Here is a 24,107-nt window from a genome sequence, read left to right as displayed (position 1 = left end):
ATCCGCACGGATGACCTGTGTCTGGACGTGTCACGCCTGAACGGACCTGTGCTCATGCTCAAGTGTCACCACATGAAGGGCAACCAGATGTTTGAGTATGACGCTGAGGTATGTGCACCACTCGACGGCCTTAAGACCACACGATACGGGCAGAAATATTGTATCACGATTAAGGAGGCGCACCGGTGAATGCTTGACATGTCATGGTTAAAGATTGGCCTGTAATGATGAAGAACATTTGTTTGATAGATCATGTAAATACTATGATGAATGAAAATCCCTTCAGAGGTTTGAGCTGAGAGGTCTGGGATTGTACACGTCATTCAAGCCAGTTAGAACATTCATTCAGTCTCCATATCGATTAGCTAAACATATCCTTGTGGCAGCCCTACTAAGCCCAACTACATTAATATTCATAATAAAATATGTATGTGCTGAGAACAGATGAATATTTAGTTTAGGGTTATGCTTTGTTGGGCAGGTTCAAGCCACCAGATGGGGCTACAAGCCATACATTATATTGTGCATTAGAGCTGGATGTTGTTTTGTTTGACAGTCTGAAGTCACTTTACTGAAGTAATAAGACTGATGACTTGCTTAAAACTGCCTTATTCTCCTCGCCTAGTATGTTGGCAAATGGGAATATGATTCTGAGGTAAGATGAGTCTCTTTCTGAATGTTCTGGTAGTATTTTTGAGCTGCTGTTGTAAAGTTAGTGGTTGTGGTGTTTGGTGATGAAACCCTTGTTTTAGAAGCCCTTGTGTGTTAGGTTTATGAACTCCCTACAGAAATGTGGTATTGTCAGCATATATCCGAGCTATAGCTCTTGGTGTGTGATGGCGGAGCTGTGCGTTTATGTTTACTCTAGTCTCCTGGCATTTCCCAATCTCGTTTCACATTGATTTTTTTGTTAAACTGCCATAGCTTATTCTCAAGTCCCATTAAGATAGTTTGATGTCCTCTTTAAACGTTCATAACTTCAGGATACATAGAAACACCCAGAAATGGATCAGAATGGTGATGGCAGTGAATCTCTATATCAATAACATCGCATATGTGGCAGATCCCCATTCACTGGATGACCTAGTTGGGGAAATATATTAGGCCTGATTTAGGAACAGGGACATTACCATTAGAGACCTGAGAACAGAAGCCTTATTTTAGACACACCCCCCTGTCTATTGAGGGTTGGTTCGTGCCATGGGGTCTCAGCCATGTGTTTTCACCTTCAAATGATTCCCTCTCATGAGTGAGTCTGCTCAAACCCCCTGTGGACTGGTTTATTTATATATTGACCTAGAGAACTAAATTATTGGGCCTTTTTGATTAGTAATTTATGCTACATAAAATATTTACTGGTTTGGGTTTGTAGAAGTGTCAGAGACTGTCAGTGCTATCAATCTTTAAGCTATTTTAAAAGCAATTTAAGCTATTTTAAAAGGTTATAACTGTTGCTGACTCCAGGATTTCAAACCCTCCAAATGTAATTGGTTTCTTGTGAAACATCTCGCTGTCTGTAAACTGGTTTTTGTTCCACCTAATGGCCAGGGATTGAATAGCAGGCTTAAAATAAAATCGTATTCTCATCTCTCACTTGGACTTTGCGACACGGGCACTTGTGCCAACATCACATCTAATTGAGGGGAAAATGGTGGAGATGTTACTGCTGTAACAGCCAGATCAGACTCCTCACCACCTGTCAGTCATCCCGGGCCACTCCTCCCCTTCCCTGCAGTGCCATCATCTATTCAGGCCATTCATGCCTGACCGAGTCAGTGCAAAACCCCTCCGAGTCCCCCCCCCCTCCATCGCCAGGATCCCAGTGTTGTGTCGTCTACTCCCATATCCCATAATGCAGCAGTAGTAGTAGTATGTTCCTAGCCCAGGAGCACACGTGTTGTAGAGCAGAGCCTGGTGTGTTCCTGGGCCGTGGTGACTCCTCATCTGTCCTCTTCGGGGCGGTCGTGTCCGTCAGAAGGGCACGTTCCTGCACGTGATCACGCAGTCGTGCCTCACCATCGGCCGCGTGGAGGACGGCACGTACGGCCCCACGGTGGAGCGCTGCGATGACTCCCTAGTACAGGCCTGGGCTCTCAGGAACCTCAGCAGGCTCCAGGTCTTCAGGAGGGTTTACCGCAGGCCCTCCGAATACTTTCTGTAGCAGGTCAGTGGTGCGAGTGTTGGAGCCCACAGGCCAAGCCCCGCCCCCTAACTGGCCTCCCACAGGCCAAGCCCCGCCCCCTAACCTGCCTTCCCGCCCCTGGTCTGGGTCAGCACAGCACCAGCTTTGTGCAGGCTGTGATTGAGACTGCTTATTTTAAATCTACTGGTTAGTGCTTGTCATTCTGTGGAGCTATATTTGATTACATTCAGTATTATTAGTTATATAATAATATATTGTAGTATTATATCATTAGTATTACACACAATTAAAATTCAATATTAACAATTCTTGCTTGTTTATAACCATGTGTTTACTTTGTGTTTACTTATGTTTACTTATTTGTTTTGCTGTTGCTGCTGTAGCACTCTCCAATGTAAATAGGGTGCACCTCGGTGGGGAGGGCTGCTTACATTAATTAACAATAAGCACAGAAAATGAGAAATACGTGGCTGATCAAGGTCCCGTGGAGGTAAATGCTCGTTTACTGTTGGCTCAGTCAAGCTCCAGTTGACATGCAGCTGTTCATAAGCAGAGGTGCGTACTCCCTTGTCTGGAAACATATCCATAAGATGTCTGTAAGCCTCAAAACGGACTAATACAGTGAATTTAAATGTTGAGATGCGTGGAAGGGGTTTTTGTTTGCTCTCTGGCTTTTTAACTGGCTAGATGTGGTGAAGTCGATCAGCGTGGTGTTGGCATTGATCATACAGGCCATGATCATTCATCAAACACTGCATGTGTTTGGTAAATTGCGGCTAGTTTTATGTGGATCTTTGTATGAACTGTGGATTCAGGTATGTGTTGGGGTCCTTCTGTGTGTGTTGGGGTCCCTTATGTGTGTGTTGGGGTCCTTCTGTGTGTGTTGGGGTCCTTCTGTGTGTGTTGGGGATCCTTCTGTATGTGTTGGGGATCCTTCTGTGTGTGTTGGGGATCCTTCTGTATGTGTTGGGGATCCTTCTGTATGTGTTGGGGATCCTTCTGTATGTGATGGGGTCCTTCTGTATGTGTTGGGGATCTTCTGTATGTGTTGGGGATCCTTCTGTGTGTGTTGGGGATCCTTCTGTGTGTGTTGGGGATCCTTCTGTGTGTGTTGGGGACCCTTATGTGTGTGTTGGGGATCCTTGTGGTGTGCTTTGGTTTTTGTTTTATTGCATTTTTGCTAAAAAGCTTTGGAGCTTGCTTGTTCCTTGCTTGATTTCCCAGACTGTGTCCTAAGACTTTTCCAGCATCCAAAAACAAGTTGTATGTTGTTGTTCCTTCTTTTCTGGTGTAGGAGAAAGTCAGATCAAACACCAGAATATAATGAGAAACATCAGCAGAAATGCGGTACATATCCCGGACCTTTCCCTCGCCTTGACGGCAAATTAAATCTCCCTTGACATTTATTTTCCTTACATAAATATTTCATTTTGATATGAAAATTTGGTGGCCACTGGTGGGCCCAACACATGCCAACCCTCATTGAGCGTGTGCAGAGCAGGCGGCTTTGTTTCAGCCTGATTATCTATGCGCTGGGCCCCGGAATTGGCACGTCTTTGTTTGCGAGCTCTTTTGAAGTGATCTCTCATTGTGAGAGGCCTCTTTCACGGCCCTGAGAGCAAACCTGCATCTGAACACTCACACGACCATCTCACGTTTGAGCCGAGTGGTGTGAGAGGTGTGTTTTTGTTTGTTATTTTTGGTTTTTTCCTACATTTATTTTCCAAACCCTGAATTATAATGGTCCTCTCTGCCTTTTTAATGCTTATTTAGTTGACAGTTCTGTGCATAGGCAGATGCGGTCTATAAGAAAATCATGTTTAGTGGTTTCTACTCTTGCTCTTGCTGGGTGCCTCTGTCCTGGTGTGATCTAGCCTGCTTGTCCCGTTAAGGCAGGTCAGGCAATACAGCCCTGAGGCCACCGTTGGTGGTCCAGGCCCGTTGGTGGTCCAGGCCTGTCGTGGCCCGCGGTGCTCAGCACCCTCAGGCTCCAGATGTGTTTTCATACATGTGTCTGCGTGTTGCGACCTGTCTTCCTGAGGCACGTCCTGGGTGAGAGAGTGCGCATGTGGGCACGACTTGGACAGATTCACCCCCCCCCCCCCCCCCTACACCCCAGGTGCTGTAAGCAGGTGCATGTCTGCTGTGTGGTGTGTAAGTGTGTGGTGTGTAAGTGTGTGGTGTGTAAGTGCACCATAGCCTACAGAAGGTGATCTGTAGAAGCATGGGGAACGCCAGTCTGCTCCCTGGGCTTAGACTTGCACACCATCCCCGGTTAATTATCTAATGGCCAAGCTGGGCAGAAACGTGTACATGCTTGCACACACACACACGCGCACACACACACACACATGCATACACACACATGTACACATGAATACACACACAGGAGCATCACTTTGACCTTCAGGGTCTTATCACAATCAATACAAAGCATTACAGGATCATTGGTTGACATACATAGAGTGCTACAGTATATGTTGCATGTGTGTAATAAGGATTGATTTCGCACTGCTTATTTTCACAGGGACACAAATATAACTATTTAGGTTTGTGTTCTGTTCAATCGAACAAATGCCTTGGTTCATTGTATCATTCATTAATCTTTTTTGCTCAAATGAAACACAGTAGGATGAAATGCATCATTATTAGAGCTGTGTTAATCTCCACGGTTTTTGTTGTTTCATTGATGAGTAATGGAGCTCTTTTTTTATTCTGTTTTTAGCATCACTTTGTGTGGCATTTTTATTAACACAAGGTACAAGTGGTTTGTGGATTTTTGTTTGCATCACTGTGTGAAACCAAACGAAATATGTTATGTCTTTACTCAGCCGTTTGGGGTGTGTTCTCATCTCATATAATGTAAACTCTCACGCTATGCTGGGCTCCAGGTTTCATTCTGTCATTCTGTTCTTCTCTCTCTCTCTCTCTCTCTCTCTCTCTCTCTCTCTCTCTCGCGCACACACACAGACCCCCCCCCCCCCCCCCCCCCCCCCCCACACACACACACACACACACACACACACACACACACACACACACCCCTCAGGTAAACATGCAACCATTTAAACAACTCCATGTCCTTGTTAGTCTACCTTTTAATCTTTCTCTGTCCCTGTATTCATCTGACTGCCTCTGGCCTGCTGCATCAGTGCAAGTCGCTCCACTGAAAAGCCAAACGGAGCCGTAATCCCGTTTCCTTTCGCTTCTCTCGGACGGTGTTTAATTACGGAGAGGGGAGAGCTGTTTGTGATTAGCACTGAACCTGAACCCAGAGGCCAGTCACACTCATTAGAATCTCCTGCAGCTACTTGAATGGTGCAAATGGAGTGGAAGCCCCAGTCCAACCTCTCCCTCCCACTCCTGCTGAAACGGGGACACAGGGACGGGGACACAGGGACGGGGACACAGGGACGGGGACACAGGGACGGGGACACCGACGTGGCCACAACAGGCGTCTGGAGCGCCGGACTTTGGTAAATTCAGCCTCCATGGCACTTACGTGTTTTCTTTGTCATTGCTCTATCGGCTTAGAGCTGTGTGGCAAACAGACTGTGGAGAACACACTCTTTAATCTTGGAATTAGGCAATTAGTAGTGATAATTGTGTTGGGATCCACACTGCATGCTAAGTAAATTACTCTCAGACAGGCAGAAGTTTGAGATGAAGGCAGCATTCTGACTGTCCATTGAAGGAGAGAGCTAAGCCAGTCAGGGCTGAGCCTGCTGGGTTCTGAAGGCTAACAGAGGCAGAGCTGAAGGGCTGTGAGTCCCAGTGCTCGGGTGCTCGGTCAGGAACCTTGAAGGTCAGGAACCCTGAAGAATCTTGGACTTTCTCCCACTCGATTTGACTTGTACAGTCCATAACTTTCAAATAATAAAAACGGAATTTGAGAATTTCAGTTCACGCTGCATTTGACTGTAAATGTAAAGGATGCTGGGGTCTCTGGAATCTGTGTGGCCATGCAGGTTTTAACAAACTTAATCTGAAATGTCACCTTCAGAGATTTAGAATGGAATTCATTTATTAAAACTGTAAGGACAATGAAGTTTGTTTTTGCACATCCCAGAGCACATGTTCACCAAAAAAAGCACAAGATCTTATAACCCTGAAAAAGGAATATATATAATTTTTTTAATTGCGTCCCACCCCTAAATTATATATATATATTGGGGTGGGACGCAATTAAAAAAATTAATCGATTAATTAGAAGCTTTGTAATTAATTAATCGAAATTAATCGCATTTTAATTGCATTTCAGTATTTAACGTGAGAAATATTAATATAAGTTTGAATGATGAATGAATCAATGAACATAAGCATAAACTTCAACATCTTGTTTATTTTTCTACCAGTCTACTACACAGACCAATAGATGAGTGCAGAAAACAGAGCAAACAGTTTTCAGAACACTAGAAATTCTGACCAAAAATGTTGTTTTGCTCAGGATATTGGAAGAATAAGAAGAACTGAAGTAAATTAGAAGATGTTTTTAAATACTATTTTAGATGGTAGACTTTTTCTTTAATTTCCCAGGCCTCTGCCACAAACATCTCCATAGTGCCTAGAAGTTGTCTTCTGCATGCTCAAAGCAAATGACTGGATCTTCCATTCATCATCTATAATATGAGCTGTCACACCAAGATAATTCTTGTTGCTAACAGAGGTCCAGTGATCCCCATTCAGAGCCACATTTGTGGCGCTCTTCACAATAACCTGTTTTACTTCCCTTTCCTCATCATGCAGCTGCTGGATTTTCTTCGACATTGTCTTTCTGGATGGCAGTTCATAACTTGCATCAGCTGACGCAATTTGCAGTACTTCCTGTAAACCTTTATCTTCGACCACAGAGAACGGTCTACAGTCCACAGCAATCCATCTCGCCAGTGAATTGGTCAATGTGTCTAACGTGGACTTTGACATTTTGTTGACATGTGGTCGAGTGTTGACTGGCGACACTGTTTGCTCGTACTAGGAATACATTTAGCAGCTAAGTCATCATTACTGACCTGCGCGTTAGCCGCAACATGTTTTGCGTTGAGGTGGTAACGAAGGGTGGAAGTGCTCCTGTGATAAGCGAACTCCTTCCTACATAAAGTGTGAATAACACTATTTTTGTTTGTACTTCCATCTGGAAGTTTCTGATATTTAAATTTCCCATCCACCAGCGTAGCCTCTTCAGTCATCTCCATCATGCTCATCTTATTGTGCGTCCATATAATCTGTATGCCTGGAACTCGTGCACTGAGAAACATTCCACGGTGCAAAAGTGTCTCATGCGTTAAATGCGTAAAAATTTGTTATTTTTTTAGTTCGTTATTTTCCCTGTAATTAATTAATCGAAATTAACGCGTTAAAGTCCCACCACTAAAATATTTTAGTGGAAATGTAAAGAGCATTTAGTGGACTGTATTAATTTGTGAAGTTGAATTTGAGGAAATCTTCACACACCCCACACTATTTGTGACAAATATCGTTTTTTAAGCTCTCGCTGTTTTGGTCATTGTTGGTTTTCTCATCCTCTCCAGCGTCTGACCCTGCTACATGTGAACAGTAACCAGTGTTTGGACATGCCCTCCGAGGAAGACAAAATGGTCCCTACTCTGAGAGACTGCAACGGCAGCCGCTCACAACAGTGGATCCTCAGAAACATGACTTTGAGCATCTGACCCACACCCTGAGGAAGAGTGCTGGGCTTCTCGCCGCCACCCCTCTCGTCCTGCGTGGTCCTGAAGCTACGTCCTGAAGCTGCGCCCTGAGTCTGCGGTTTTGCTCCCTCCAGAACTCAGTCTGCACTGACCCATGAAGAGCACGCGCCCCGAGTCCAACCGACGCTCGAATGCAGAATGCGGGGAACTGAGCTTACAACTCTGGTCATGTTCTCTGGGTTTCTCGCGTCACGTGTTTTGCCCTTAGCCATCAGCTGCTGGAACTATTGCTTTGGGGACAGTCTACCGGTGACAGCACAGTTGTTCGCTTCCTTACACATCTCCCTAACGTAGCCTGGAGACTGGGAACAGAGGACCTGAAGCCAGAAGCCACAATTTGTAACATTCGTTGTGGGCACTGTGGTTACGCTCAGAGTGGCCTCCATCTGCAGGTGTTGTAGAGACTGATTATCATGCTACTGCTTGGATGCTTTCTGGGCCTGGAAGGTCTGGCCTCTGTAATTTAATGCTGGCAACTCTAAACTATGCTACCCACAATCCTTTTTGGAAGCTTCACAAGAGTTTTACCAGTGTTTGGTGATTGTCCGCACAGTGGCTGTCTGTTAGCTTACTAACATTTGTGTTCTGTACTGTAGTGATAATTTTGCACTTGCAGAGAGTTGTAATTCCAGTCGGACATCATATTGAATTGATAAAAAGGGAATCTACAAAATGCAGGAAAACAATTTTAATCCAGCTCGAGTATTATCACATACCTCTAGAAAACTTTCTGGAAAGTTGTCTTTGGCAGAGGGCTGCACATGTTGAATGATGAAACGCTGCAGTTTTTCACATACCCATCTCCACTCTGAGAGTTTCCTTGCACAGTAACACTTCAGTTTCACCATAGCTAAGGTTAAAGGTCATGTCCAAACCTTTAGCTGACTCCTCGCATCAGGCTAATATCATTGAGCAAGCCCAGGACAACACACCAGGATCTCAGCCTGATGGTTTGAATAGTTTATGTGAACAGATTGATCGGATTTCTGGATTTTTTAAAATATGTGTGTAACTGGCTATGCAGAAACTCATAATAGTGAGTAATGTGTGTGTGTGTATGTGTGTGTGTGTGTGTGTGTGTGTGGGGGGGGGGGGGGGGGGGGGGGGGGGGGTTTAAGCAAACACTGGAACTTGGAGGGTGTTGGCAAGCACTATCAGCAGAAAACAAGACAAGCTCGAGCTGACGGGACTCTGTGCAGGACAGTGAGTAAGTTACAGGCCATTTTAGCCAAGGGGTAGTAAATGTCATGTGAAAGTCAATTTTTACCTGTTTCAGTGAATCTTGGTTTTTGCTGTGCATGTAAACACCAAATGGTTGCCATAACCTGATTTTACAGCAAATTGAAGCAATGTTGTGCATGCACTCATGGACGTTTCTTTTTGAAAGACTGCAATATATAAAACCACCTTAAATCAGTGCATCAAATGTAGTGGAATGATGTGAAATTGTTGATGCATATCAACAGATTATTACTTGGTGTTCTTTATTCCCGTGTATTTGGCATGAGGATACCGAACCCCCTGGTAGAGGGACACAGGGGCAGCAGTCCGCACGCTGGTTTAAAAATGCAGCAGGAATGTGGTTATTAAGACTTTTGAGTAAGTGAGTCTAATTTATTTGGCTGTCTTTGCAAAAACCTGAGAAAGGTCACACTATGTTAAACATTTAAATAACTATTAGAAGTAAAAATTGACATTGTTCATAGATTTTAGACTGTGGCTTTTAATATAACAGAAGCTAATTGAAGCCTACCTATTTAAAAATTATGCTCAGATAATGATTGCTTTATTATGAATGTCCTGTTTTTATCATTTTTTGGCTGTTATAAATGAATTGTTTTGAATGTAGGTATGTATGCTATTCACAGCATATGATACTAAATTTATTCATGCAATTTTGAAGCACTACAGTCACATCAGTACTACAAAATTTGAATATACATTTAAATATTTAATTTAAACCACTGTCTTCTACTTTCATCATTGTTATCTATATAGAGAAGCTGTTCTGTTGTAAATAATAAATGAGCATTGTTGTATATATGAAATCAATTATTTTTTTAAGACTTGACAGATCCACTCTAGGAGAATGTAGGAGGTATTGTCCTTATCAGAGTGTATTGGTGTATTTATCATTTCTGGACAAACAGTAACTTTTGGTTAAACTAACTGGTTATTTATAGTCTGTTCACAAGCTTTAGTATCTTATGGCTCTAATTTACTACATTACTATTATTCTGCACTGAATAATTGGAATGCTTGTACTTAACATTAAAGAAGTATTAACTCAGTTCAGATCTATGTGCTACATGTGTCACAATTAATTTTGATTGGGCTCTGACATCAGTAAATGTTATTCAGTAAGAGACAAAACCTCATTGGACCCCATCCAGGATCCACTTCTGTGTTCACATTTGCAGAATTTGCCAGTTTTCCAACATCTAGAATTTTGTATAGGAGTGGGACAAACAAGTCAGAGTGTTCCCGTCTGTTACGTCTGCTCCCCTCCCCCCGTCTGCACCCCTCCCCCCCGTCTTTTACGTCTGCTCCCCCTCCCCCGTCTGCTACATCTGCTCCCATCCCCCGTCTGCTCCCCCTCCCCCCTGTCTGCTACGTCTGCTCCCCTCCCCCGTCTGCTCCCCCTCCCCCCTGTCTGCTACGTCTGCTCCCCCTCCCCCCTGTCTGCTTCGTTTGCTCCCCCTCCCCACTGTCTGCTACGTCTGGTCCCCCTCCCCCCGTCTGCTTCGTTTGCTCCCCTCCCCCCCTGTCTGCTTTGTCTGCTCCCCCTCCCCACTGTCTGCTTCGTCTGCTCCCCTCCCCACTGTCTGCTACGTCTGCTCCCCCTCCCCCCCTGTCTGCTTCGTCTGCTCCCCTCCCCACTGTCTGCTACGTCTGCTCCCCCTCCCCCCTGTCTGCTTCGTTTGCTCCCCCCTCCCCCCTGTCTGCTACATCTGCTCCCCTCCCCCCGTCTGCTACGTCTGCCCCCCCCGTCTGCTTCGTTTGCTCCCCCTCCCCACTGTCTGCTACGTCTGCTCCCCCTCCCCCCTGTCTGCTACATCTGCTCCCCTCCCCCATCTGCTACGTCTGCCCCCCCCCGTCTACTTCGTCTGCTCCCCCTCCCCACTCTCTGCTACGTCTGCTCCCCCCTGTTAGCTAAGTCTGCTCCCCCTCCCCACTCTCTGCTACGTCTGCTCCCCCCTGTTAGCTAAGTCTGCTCCCCCTCCCCACTCTCTGCTACGTCTGCTCCCCCCTGTTAGCTAAGTCTGCTCCCCCTCCCCCCGTCTGCTCCCCCCTGTCTGCTACGTCTGCTCCCCCACCCCCCCCTACATGGACTCTTTTGTATCTATTTTAGCATCTTTATCATTATTTTTTAAGAAACTTGAACTTGAATATAAAAATGATACATTGGAACGATCATTTTGCAATAATCCTGTTTGACTTTTTACTCATTTCCATTGCAACATTTCCCATGGTAATTGAAAGCAAGACTGCCGTTTATCTGATGTACCTATGGTTGACATGCTGTGATGCATCACACAGCCATACTGCCATTGGATTTATATATGGACTTTATTTTTGATATATTTGAACTGATGAGTGTTCAGTGAATCTGACATGGCACAGTGGATAATGTCTATTGGCAAATGAAGAGGAAATTTAAGATGATAATACAAAAATGTTCTCATAACAAAAATTCGTAAAACCAAAGATCTCATTGAGATTTTTGGAGATTTCCAACTGCATAGTGCAACAAAGACAGTGTAAGCTGCCTTCACTGAGCAACTGGACAGTGTATGCTTAGTAATAGTCTTCAGTGAAATGTTTGTTGTTCTTTTGTTTTGGGGGTTTTAGTTTTTTGCTTTTATTTTATTTTTGTAAGTAACAGATATTGGCATAAAATAGATTTACAAGCATATTTAATAGATTAATATCAGACTGTGAACCATAATAAACCACTGTTGTTGAACATAGCAACTCAGTGCATTGTTTCATATTGCTAATACATTTTTCTCATTTAAAAAATCTGAAGATACTAATGTGATGTAAGAATTTTAACACTACAGTGTCTGGTTTACTGGTTTAATCTCCATGTATATTACAGTGAAATCCTAATGAGCGTTGTCATTCTTCATTGCAGCAAATTAGTTTTTTTTACTCAAGGTAATCAGACTCCTCAAAAGGATCAACTCATGATTGTCCAGGCCAGGCTGCGGCATGAATGATTTTTAATTTTCCTCAGTAACTGTTACCGAAGGGCTATGCACTATGGTGATGAAATTAATGCTTCTCAAAAGCCCTATAGGTCAGAACAGAGGACTCATTAGAGTTTGAGTGAGGCAGTCTCATAATAATAACTTAATCCCATATTAATAATTTTCAAAAGAAAGAAAGGCCCTCTCCCCATACAAAGCAACCCAAGTCATGTTTTTGTTTCTTTACTTTTTCAGTGTAGTTAAGCTGTTGTTATGCAATTAATGTTAAATCACTAAGCTACATTTGTTAGCTATCTTTGAAACAGTAAATCTGAGGGGCAGAAATCTTCTAAACAGTCAGGAAAATACTCTACAAGAAGAGTTATTCCTACCCGACCATTATGTATCTGTAGAATTTAGAAGGGTAGACTTAGCACTGTCCTTGGTGGGGGGAGCTTTGGACAAAGACTTAAATGGCAGAAGTTAGAAACTCTATGAAATCAATTTAAGTTATAATTGATTTTAATTCAACCAAGAGTGAACATCTGTAATAAGACATACCCTGTGAGGAATTGCAAGTCTGAGGTAAATATTTAGTTTGAGAATTATTTATAAAACAGAATGGCAAAGATCAAAGACAACAAAATATTTGTGGCTGTTTAGTTTGTAGTGCTATATTTCAGGAATTCTAGAGTGTGTCCAGAGTGTGTAGACGGCATGCAGGTAAGTAAACAATCATTGTTCAGTGCTCATGTGCAATGCTGATAAAATGATGTTATTAATCATGGTTTACTTTTGAGTTCAAATAAAAAATATTCTATCCTTTTTGCTTTTTAAATAACCCAGTTTTAGCTTTAATGAAGGTATTTGTTTTAGACACTGATTAATGCTTTAGTTAATTGTCCCCAGCCTGTTTGTCCTGATTAGTATTAAGTGTTTTGTGAGCTAGGGGTTGTTGTAATAATTATTAGTCATTGGTGACCATGGTAACCCTTGTAGTACAACTGGTGAGCCCACGGTGTGTAACATTGCTCCTGAGTGCTCGTTCTTTCTGGGAAACGTGTTCCACTTTGCACTCTGGGGTGCAGCCCAGGGTACATCACATTCTGCCTGTCCCAGCTTCGCCTCACACTGGAGCACAACCTGCAGCGACTTCAGTGGGGCCACTAGAGGGCGATGGAGAGGGATTGGGAGCAATGCCCTGATAACATGCTTCATGTCATCTCGTACTGCTGCCATCCATGCTTTCGTCTCTCTGTCCTCACCGTGGTTCGCCCACGAGGCCTACACGAGTCCGCCATGAGACCCAGCGTACATGAGAGCCAGTCAGTACAGAGTCAGCTTGGGTCAGCTGTGCTGAGTCTGCTTGGGTCTCCATAGTCAGAAGCTGAGTCAGGGCTCCGAGTCACCATGGCCTCCGAGGAACTAACTCAAACTGCCGCCAGGCCCCCCAGTACTCTGAAACCACACCGCATGCTCTGGGCTGAGAGCCGGCTTAATGCGATTCGATCAGAGCTGTGATTAAAACAGGTCAAAAGGTGTCAAAAGAGGTCAAAGGAGGTGTGATTGAGACCTGCTGTAACACTTGATGGCAGTAAATAATACAACACTGTTCATGCTCAGACTTGATCCTGTGTCTGTAAATACCAGCTCCAAATAACTGCTGAAGCATTTTGGTCCTCCAGAGACAGAATGTTGAAAAGGGAGAAAGGGAACAGGAACCTCGTGGACATCAGGTAGCCAGGGACCTGCACGCTCCTGCTCTCTCATGTTCCTTTCTGGGGGTAAGTGGGTGTGTCAAATCAAATCAAATCAAATTTTATTTATATAGCGCTTTTTACAACAGTTGTTGTCACAAAGCAGCTTTACAAGTGCCGAGTCCTAGCCCCCAGTGAGCAAGCCAAAGGCGACAGTGGCAAGGAAAAACTCCCTAGTTTTTTTTGCATAAGGAAGAAACCTTGAGAGGAACCAAGACTCAGTGGGGGAACCCATCCTCCTCTGGCCGACACCGGTCACCATGACAACAACAACAATATAGACAGAATGTAGACAGAATGTAAAAGATGCAATAATGTCCATTTAGACAGAATATAAAAGATGTAATAATGTCCATCATGGTGTAGGCATCCGGTTAGGCAGGAGGTGGCCGGCCCAGGATGGATCGCTTGTCTCTCCTCATCTCATTATTCCTCAAGCAGGCGGGCAGCCATGTGGAGAAATGAAACAGGGAAAATTTGCTCTGTATGAGGACATATACAGGACAGGTAAAATTATAAACATTTCTGGAGTGTGGCAGCAACTCCGGCACCAAGTTAAATTATTACAGCCTAGCTGAAAAAGGCAGAACCAGAAGGTAACATAGGCTTGGGGGCATTCTGAGACAATGGCATCCGTCCACTGCACTGTCAACAAACTTGAGTGACCACGAGCAGTGACAGGATGACAGCACCAGCACCCCAGTCTACCATAAAACCCTTCGTCTATGAACCCCTGGATCTGTACCTTTATCTAAGGGGGATATTAATTATCAAACGCTAGACTAAATAAGTGGGTTTTCAACCTAGATTTAAAGATTGTGACTGTGTCAGAGTCCCGGACACATTTAGGAAGATTATTCCAAAGCTGGGGGGCCTTATAAGAAAAGGCTCTTCCCCCTGCTGTTACCTTGTTAATTTGTGGAACTAATAACAGACCAGCATCCTGTGATCTTAGTTAACGTGGGGGTTCATAGTAGGAAATAAGTTCCTGGAGGTATTCAGGAGCAAGCCTGTGTAGTGCTTTATATGCTAATAATAGAATTTTAAAATCAATACGAAATTTAACTGGGAGCCAATGCAGGGCTGATAGGACTGGTCTAATATGCTGAAATTTTCTAGTTCTGGTCAGAACTCTAGCTGCGGCATTTTGAACTATTTGAAGTTTATTTAGATTCCTATTTGAACATCCTGACAGTAGTGAATTGCAGTAGTCTAGTCTAGAGCTAACAAAGGCGTGCACCAATTTTTCTGCATCATCCTGTGATAATGCATTTCTTAATTTGGCAATGTTGCGGAGATGTAGAAAAGCTATCCTAGTAGTATTATCTATATATTTATCAAATGATAGGTCGGAGTCGAGTAAGACGCCTAGGTTTTTGGCTACTGTGCCAGGTGTAATGGGATAGTCTGCAAGATTAAGCATTAAATTTGGAATTTTCTGTCTTGCGGCCTTAGGGCCCACAAGGAGAACTTCTGTTTTGTCCTCATTTAATTGTAGGAAGTTTAGAGACATCCAGCATTTAATATCTCTTACACAGGCCTCAATTTTTCCTAAACTGAGTTTGTCATCGGGTTTGGCTGATATGTAAAGTTGAGTGTCATCCGCATAGCAGTGAAAATTGACACCATGTTTGTTTATAACTGTGCCCAATGGTAGCATATATAATGTAAATAATAGTGGTCCTAAGATGGAGCCTTGCGGGACCCCATATTTAACCATTGTACGTTTGGATGAAATATTATTGAGCTCTACAAACTGATAGCGATTTGTTAAGTAAGACTGAAACCATGAAAGGGCTGTGCCTGAGACTCCAACCCAGCATTCTAACCTTTCTAGCAAGATCCTATGATCAATTGTGTCGAAAGCTGCACTAAGATCAAGAAGCACTAACAGTGATACATAGCCTTGATCTGATGCAAGGAGGAGATCATTTGTTACTTTAACTAATGCTGTTTCAGTACTGTGATGGGGCCTAAAACCAGATTGGAACTTTTCAAATATGTTATTCCTATGCAGATTTAAAGGGTTTTATATTTTGTCTAATATTCTCTATTTTATTATCAAAGAAATCTATAAATACATTACTAGTGAGGTTTACTGGAATCTGAGGTTCTGTGCCTGCTTGATTTTTTGTAAGTTTAGAAATAGTATTAAAAAGAAATCTAGGATTGTTTTTATTTTTCTCTATCAGTGAGGCTAAGTATGCTGAGCGTGCTTTAGTGAGTGCCCGTTTGTAGTCAATAATGCTATCCTTCCAGGCACAGTGGAATACTTCCAAATTAGTAGATCGCCATTTTCGCTCTAATTTACGTGCTATTTGTTTTAAGTTTCTAGTTTGGTCAGTGTACCACGGGGCGAGCTTTTTGGATCTAGCTTTTTTATATTTTAGTGGAGCTACTATATCTAGAGCTGATCTGCAGGTATTCTCTAAGTAGTCGGTTAGACTATCTAACTCTCCTGGATCGGATGGCGAGTGGGCTAAAGCAGTTAAGTCAGGGAGGGTTTCAATAAACTGTGTTGCTGTTGATGAATTTATCGAGCGCTTTATACACTGCCGAGGAGACGGGCGGGTATTTATGTTAAGGTGAAAATCGAATTGGACTAAATAGTGATCGGAGATTGCTACGGTTTGCGGGAGTATGTTTATATTATCTACGTCGATACCCAGCGTTAATATTAGATCTAGGGTATGATTACGATAATGTGTAGGTCCTACTACGTTTTGTTTAATGCCGACAGAGTTCAATATAGAAGTAAAAGCCCTTGTCAGTGGATCCTCCGCATTATCAAAGTGTATGTTAAAGTCTCCTACCATTATTATTTTGTCACTACATACTGCTAAATTTGCTGCAAAATCTGTGAAATCTTTTAAGAAATCTGAGTAAGGCCCTGGTGGTCTGTATACATTGGTTAGGGAAAATGTACTTTTATTTTCAGATGGACTAATTACATTAATAGACTGCATCTCAAAAAAGTATTTCTGATGAATTTCTAAACAATCACGATAGATTATACATATTCCACCTCCTCTGCCTGACAGTCTAGGTCTATGTATATAACTATATCCCACAGGAGTGGCTTCGTTTAGAGTTAAATAATCACCAGATTGAACCCACGTTTCAGTTAGTGCGTGTGTGCGTGTAAAGTGTGTGCGTGTAAGGTGTATATGTTTGAGGGTGACTGCAGGTGTAAACATTTTTTAGTCACAGATACATGTGTTGCATTTCAATTCGTCCTGAAATATTAAATCAGCGTTTAAAAATAATTTTATTTGAATTATTTTTATCGATGAACAACATAGTGGTAATGTATGGTAATATAATGCATGTTTGTGCTACACTGTGTGTACAGTTGGCAGTGATGCCACCAGAGATTTGAGAGCAAACTGATTTGATTGAGTTAATCAGCATCTACATTGCTTTCATGGCAGTTCTGATTTAACACATTAGATTATCATGTGTTAAAATATCCTCATATTACCTTGTGGATACTGAGAACCTTCTAATGGTGGGTGTATCTGTATGTGAAACAGGTTAGCTGCAACCACACTGAATAGCATCTTTGGGCCAAAGATTTACATCTCCAAAGACGATCTGACTCCTTCGTGTGTGTGATCTTGCCTCCATGGAGTTGGAAGTAATGCAATAATGGAAAGAGAGGCACAGATAATTAAGGCCTGGTGTGTTTTCTCTCTTAGCCCCATTTCTTGTCTTGTCTCTCCCTGTCTCTTGGAGGAATTGTAGAGGGGCTGGAGGTTTGATTGTGCCCAAAATGAAAAGCGTCTTTAATTAGTGGCCCTTCCTTCCATGACTCTACCCCCTGCCACCTGAGTGTTAGTGTGTGAGGTGGGCTTCCTGCTGGAAGATGCCTTCTGAAAATCCAAAACGGTGTGAGGGGAAAATAAGACCACACTTCTGAGCTGAAATGCTAACATGTCTATGTTTTATGTTGTGGTTCAGATTAGAACTGTTGGCATGCAAACTTAGTGACTCACACAAAGTTGTGATTAATACATCTCCAACTGTTCAGATAACCAGTATAAATAAGTATAACTATTGCAATAGGTCAGAAATGACATTATCTTTTCATCACATGCTAAAGCTGGTGTGTATCACAGCAATTAATTTCATATCAGCTTCATTTCGTGTGGTGGTGCATTATTTGAAACGATGTATCATCTGTTATGATCTATATTATAATTCCGAAGCAGCACATCTGAAGGTGGAGCCACATCCCTCAGCACGATGGATTCCAGATTGAACTTCTGACAGAGTTTACGCCATACACCATAGCAGTAGGACAGTTAATATCTACGTCATACACCATAGCAGTAGGACAGTTAATATCTACGTCATACACCATAGCAGTAGGACAGTTAATATCTACATACACCATAGCAGTAGGACAGTTAATATCTACATACACCATAGCAGTAGGACAGTTAATATCTACATACACCATAGCAGTAGGACAGTTAATGTTTCGGCAGGCTGGGAAATGCGGTTCAGCAGAGCGTATGGGATCAAACCATGAAAAATACAAGAGCATGTCAAACACCAGCGCAAGGACATCATAAGAGCCATTTATCCCAAACAAAAGAGCACACTGAAGGTTTTACTAGGCGGTTTCTAGAGCAAGGCACGAACATGTGCTAAGGTGTGTGTTTATGGTAATCATGGGTCAAATGTGTAAGTACACAAACTCACACATTGCTACCTTTAAAGTAATGTTCTTTTGCAATCTCTTTTCTTTATTTGCAACGTCTAAGTTGCATCTACCAGAACATATACTTATGCCCAGTAAGCGATGAACAAATGTTTGTGCTCCACAGCCATCCCAGACAACATTAGCTCAAATCCAAGTCTGATTATCTCCACGTCTATAAATGCCACCCATGTCCATCCACCTGAAGGGTGGAGAAAACGTCAGCATGGCCAGTGAGACGAGATGAGCAAATCAGCAAACAACACTGAAAGAATGAAGCGAGACCGGTTCTGGAGCCGGTCGGAGCCGGTCGGAGCGGGCCCTGCCTGTCCAGCTGGCTGTGCCGTGATATTTGATGGATTCACTTGTCAAACCCTGATCATTATCCGCATCTCGCTGCGTTATGTTACTGAACAGATGGGCTCTCCCCTCTGCCTTACACACAAGGGAAGAACTGCTCACTCTGCAGCGAGAAACAGTGTTTTTAGACCCGCCTGCAGAGTGACAGGGGGAAAAAAGGGTTCTGTTGCATGCCTGTTAAGATTGTCTGTATTTCCTGTACGCCGATATTACTGATCAATACTCTCACTACAAAACAATGGATCCCAATAGCCGGTCTCAGACAACCTAATCAGCTCCAGAGAGACAACAGAAAAGGGCTGTAATAGACCTTTTTAAAGCCCACTAGAAAAGGGCCCCAGCCCATGTAATAACTGTGATGAGAGCGATTATAGTGCACGATGGCAAAATAAGAGATACTCTCAGGGTATTGCCTAAGTGACCCTTTGTGACACTCGTGCCTGTGCATCGGGGCTCAGTGATTGCATTTCCTTTATGTGTCTCTGATTAGATTAATCAATCAATTGAAGTCTCACTATCAGATTGCTTGGGCTATTTTTGTGAAATGGGTTACATACCAAAGTCAAGATTTCTTTCATCAGTGTCTTTGATGGGGTGTGTGGATGGGGTTGGGAGTGCAGGTATTTGGCTGCATTGATGTAAAATTAACAAAGTCTCCAGTGGTATTGATTAAATAGGAAAAGTATTGATTACAGTGTGTGTATATATATATATATATATATATATATATATATATATATATATATATATATATATATATATATATATAACCATGTATTTTGGCACTATCTATTAAATCTTGTTTTTGCATTTTGAATTTTTATAGCATCTGCCTCAATCCACCCCTTCATTTTTGACTCAGAAGTTGGTGTCATGGTTCTAAGTCTGTCATTGTTATTCTGAAAAACAATACATTTATAAGAAAATATTAATTGAAAATGAAGGCTGTGCTGTCATTTCTGCTTCTGTGTAATCAATTCTTTATAGTCTCAACAGCACTACAGTATGTATACCTCCTGGTTCTAAGTTTTTACCATCTATCACAGTATCCAGCACATTCCAGCCCAAGCTCCCAGTGTTTAAACTCGTAACCTTCCTGCAAGTGTTTTTGGCATGACATGAAAGGCATCCGTTTAAGGTGCATTCATTGCTTTTCAGACAAGGAATGGATGCTCCCAATTAAAAACATCGTTCTGTCAGAGCTGTGGTGGAAAAGTCCCCTGTCACGGTTCTTGCCGGAGGCCGGCCATAAATAGCGAGGTGTTCGGCACCATATGCCAGTGTTCACAGAGAGACTGACTCCATTTCTGCCTGTCCTCGTATGCCACCTTGGAGTGAGGCAGTGAGCTAAACACTCATTCCCCTCTCTCTGGGGTTAATACAACATTCGTCACAGTGCACATTTTATTGGTCTGACCCTCCACCCCCGCCCCCTCCCCCGATTAATCATAATTGTGTCCTTTGTAGAGTATCCTCGAAAATCATTGTCAAAATGGAGGACCATTTTCACCTCTGCCTACTATCTGTAGGTCAAATGTGAAGAGATTCTATCATATAGCGCTACTTTGTCAGCATATAAATAACAGGCCCTTAGGTGCCTGCATTAAGCGGTTAGACATGGTGCATTTCAGTATCTTGGGCAATGAACTGGCATTTATCTTAAGCCATTCAGCTAAGACTACAGAAGAGAAGAGTGTGTTCAGTGTCAGCCTTTAGTGAAGAGACTGAAGAAAACTTCAGAGCCTCTTCTCTCCAATAATGAGCACAAGAGCACCAAGCAAAAGTGACCCCATCTCACCCCACATTCATTAAAGAACCTCTGACTTTTCCTGTTGTCCGTCCCGTAATTGTTCTTTCTCTGGAACTGAATGTTCCTCAAGACCTGACCAACTGACTGAGGAAACGTCTAACATCGTCTAACAGGAATGGCATAGACTATTGAATTTGAATGGTTCTTAATTGGATATTTCTCCCAAAGGGCTCATTTAGAGCAGCACCATGTCATGTTGTTGGAATAAGAAGACAGCACCACAGCTGGCTGACTGAATGTGTATCCCATATTATTAATGCAAAGGATTTAACATGAAAATAATCACAAAAGAAACAATATTGTGGAATGAGATCAGTGAAAATAACTCACTTATGAGGCTGGGAGGTAGTAAAAGGCATAATCAATGACATGAAGAAATATAGGAAATTCCAGTGGAACTATCAGATCTACACCTGACAGATCATGCTCTGTGTCAACAGGATCTGGTTACTGAAGAAATGCTCTGTGTCAACAGGATCTGGTTACTGAAGAAATGCTCTGTGACAACATGATCTGGTTACTGAAGAAATGCTCTGTGACAACAGGATCTGGTTACTGAAGAAAAGCTCTGTGACAACATGATCTGGTTACTGAAGAAATGCTCTGTGACAACAGGATCTGGTTACTGAAGAAATGCTCTGTGTCAACAGGATCTGGTTACTGAAGAAATGCTCTGTGACAACATGATCTGGTTACTGAAGAAATGCTCTGTGACAACAGGATCTGGTTACTGAAGAAATGCTCTGTGACATAACAGGATCTGGTTACTGAAGAAAAGCTCTGTGACATAACAGCATCTAGTTACTGGAGAAATGCTCTGTGACATAACAGGATCTGGTTACTGGAGAAATGCTCTGTGTCAACAGGATCTGGTTACTGAAGAAATGCTCTGTGTCAACAGGATCTGGTTACTGAAGAAATGCTCTGTGACAACATGATCTGGTTACTGAAGAAATGCTCTGTGACAACAGGATCTGGTTACTGAAGAAAAGTTCTGTGACATAACAGGATCTGGTTACTGAAGAAAAGCTCTGTGACATCACAGCATCTAGTTACTGGAGAAATGCTCTGTGACATAATAGGATCTGGTTACTGGAGAAATGCTCTGTGACAACAGGATCTGGTTACTGAAGAAAAGCTCTGTGACATAACAGGATCTGGTTACTGGAGAAATGCTCTGTGACATAACAGGATCTGGTTACTGGAGAAATGCTCTGTGATATAACAGGATCTGGTTACTGTAGAAATGCTGTGATGTAACAGGATCTAGCTATTGGAGAAATGCCCTGTGACAACAGGATCTGGTTACTGGAGAAATTCTCTGTGACAACAGGATCTGGTTACTGAAGAAAAGCTCTGTGACATCAGGATCTGGTTACTGGAGAAATGCTCTGTGACATAACAGGATCTGGCTACTGGAGAAATGCTCTGTGACATAACAGGATCTGGTTACTGAAGGCTCCGCTCCAGCTACCCCACTCCAGGTTTTGCATGCTCCCTTTCTGACTCCTCCCTGCCTACCCACACCTGCAGTTAATTAGGAGTCAGGAATACCTCAATATATACTCTGTTCCCTCACAGAATATTGCCATTGCCAACATTATAGTGTTTCAAAGTGGTCCTGTCAATCAGTTGTTAATCTGGCCATTCTGCCCATACCTGCCTTTTGTTTTTTGACTGTGGAACTTCATGTGGTTACCATGCATTTTTGGTCCCTGGTGCTGAGTTTGATAAGACACTCCAACCCCCCCTCAAGCAAAACCAACTGAGAAACCACAGCACTTGCAGCCTAATGACTGCCTCCCATTTATTAAAATTAAAACCACTTTGTACTTTGAAAACCAGACGTAACATAGGACATTGTAAATATGACCAATTATGATGGAATCACATGCGTCCATACAGTAGATTTTTAAAAACATCAGTAATATTACACTTCAGCTACACTCTTGAACGCCCGCTGCTAATTAAGCCGCACTTTCGCAATACAAAAAACGCCCGAACAAACCAACACGGCAAACCCAATTGCTCAGTCTTTAGAAACCTCTATAGGGCGTTGAACACGGACTCTGTAATAGTTGCGGCCTTGTGCTTCGTGCCTCTGAACTGATTTTAGTGGGTGTTGCAGAGCGGTTCTGTGGCGGGAGGTGGAACTGTAATGACTGAATTGGACCCTGGGTGGGGAGTGTTCACTGCAGCTGGAACGGAGACCGTGGCAAAGCTGCCCAGTGCCTGCTGGATTCATATTGATCTGCCCGGGGCCAGACTGAGAAAACGTTTGCCAAATTGGGTGGAAAATATCTATGTCAAGACATATTTTTAGCAAATTGTGATTCGTTCACAGTTTTGTTTGCCCAGCATATGGGAACACTGAAAGATCCTTTGAAGCTTGTTACCTTTCAACAGTGCAACTATCAGGTAGTTTAATTACTTACCCCCACATACCGAATGTTGTTTATTTCAAAATCAGTGAAATGTCTCCCATTATTACCATGGCCAGTTACTAATGACAAATAAAGCACTGACCATAAGCTGTGCCATTATAATCTGTACTGTTTGGTCTGTTAGATTCATAGCCCTGGAATCTGGCAAACAAAACATTTGTACTGAGGGAGCCAATGTTTCCACAAAGCAGTATTCCATTTGCACTACGTTACTGAGTCTTTTACTATGTTTACTAAATATGCGGTAGCAGCTATAGGAGCCCATATGAGCACTCCACAGCTAGGGAGGTGTGTATGTGTGGTGCTTCTCTATTGGGAAGGAAAACAGTCTCCCTCTGGGAAGAGAAGAGGAAACGAGGAAACAGAGGAAATGTATGAGACAGAAACCACAGGGAGAGGGGGGGGGGGGGGGGGGACGACGACAACGTGAAGAAATGATTCTCGATATCCCTGAGTCTAGTTGTGCCCAAAGATTAGTGGTTAAAAGTCATCACGAGGATGTCTATGTATTTTTCAGGTCCAACCTCATTTGATAAACTAGTTCCAGCTAGTTTTGACTGATGTGAGATACTAGCATTGTTCAAAGTCTGTTAACAACTGATCTGATTACCAACGAACATGAGTTGTTCTCCATCTTAAACATGTGTTGTTCAGTCCCCCGCAGAGTGACACACACATACTTGACATACTTTAGGCATTAGGTGTGTTACACCAAAGGCACATACACTGCATGTTTATCTTTTTGTTTATGCACTGGAAGGAAACACTCAAAAATAATCTCGGTATGTTTTATTGCCTTATCTGTTTACTTTAGATAAGAGCCAGAGGCTTTATGCATTTACAGAAAGAGTCCAGATTCTCCAAAGTGCATCTGTCCTCTCAAGGCCTTGGTAAATCAGACTGTCAACACAAATCAAATTAGACCGGAACAGCAGTATAGGTGCTTGGCCATTCCTGTCCTTTGATGAGAAAATTACATTTGACGTC

The 24,107-nt window shown here is 42.8% G+C and overlaps 1 protein-coding gene across 2 annotated transcripts in view; it reads left to right on the top strand.

Moving 5' to 3' along the window:
• Positions 1 to 8,925, top strand: part of galnt13 (polypeptide N-acetylgalactosaminyltransferase 13) — a 43,092-nt gene extending 34,167 nt beyond the window's left edge. Inside the window, exons 11-13 of one of the 2 annotated variants that reach the window (XM_077002729.1) lie at positions 1 to 108; positions 626 to 655; positions 1,976 to 2,246. The exon at positions 1 to 108 is cut by the window's left edge and continues 27 nt beyond it. In XM_077002729.1, the coding sequence (XP_076858844.1) occupies positions 1 to 108; positions 626 to 655; positions 1,976 to 2,161 (324 nt within the window). In that variant the 3' untranslated portion in view covers positions 2,162 to 2,246. Of the gene's footprint in view, positions 109 to 625; positions 656 to 1,975; positions 2,247 to 7,671 lie in introns of those variants that run through there. The other variant, XM_077002727.1, reaches the window with a different exon arrangement.
• The last annotated feature ends 15,182 nt before the right edge of the window (positions 8,926 to 24,107 follow it).

Source organism: Brachyhypopomus gauderio, chromosome 4, assembly GCF_052324685.1.
Source record: "Brachyhypopomus gauderio isolate BG-103 chromosome 4, BGAUD_0.2, whole genome shotgun sequence".
Classification (NCBI taxonomy): Eukaryota; Metazoa; Chordata; class Actinopteri; order Gymnotiformes; family Hypopomidae; genus Brachyhypopomus; species Brachyhypopomus gauderio.
This window is presented reverse-complemented; position numbering and strand designations above follow the sequence as displayed.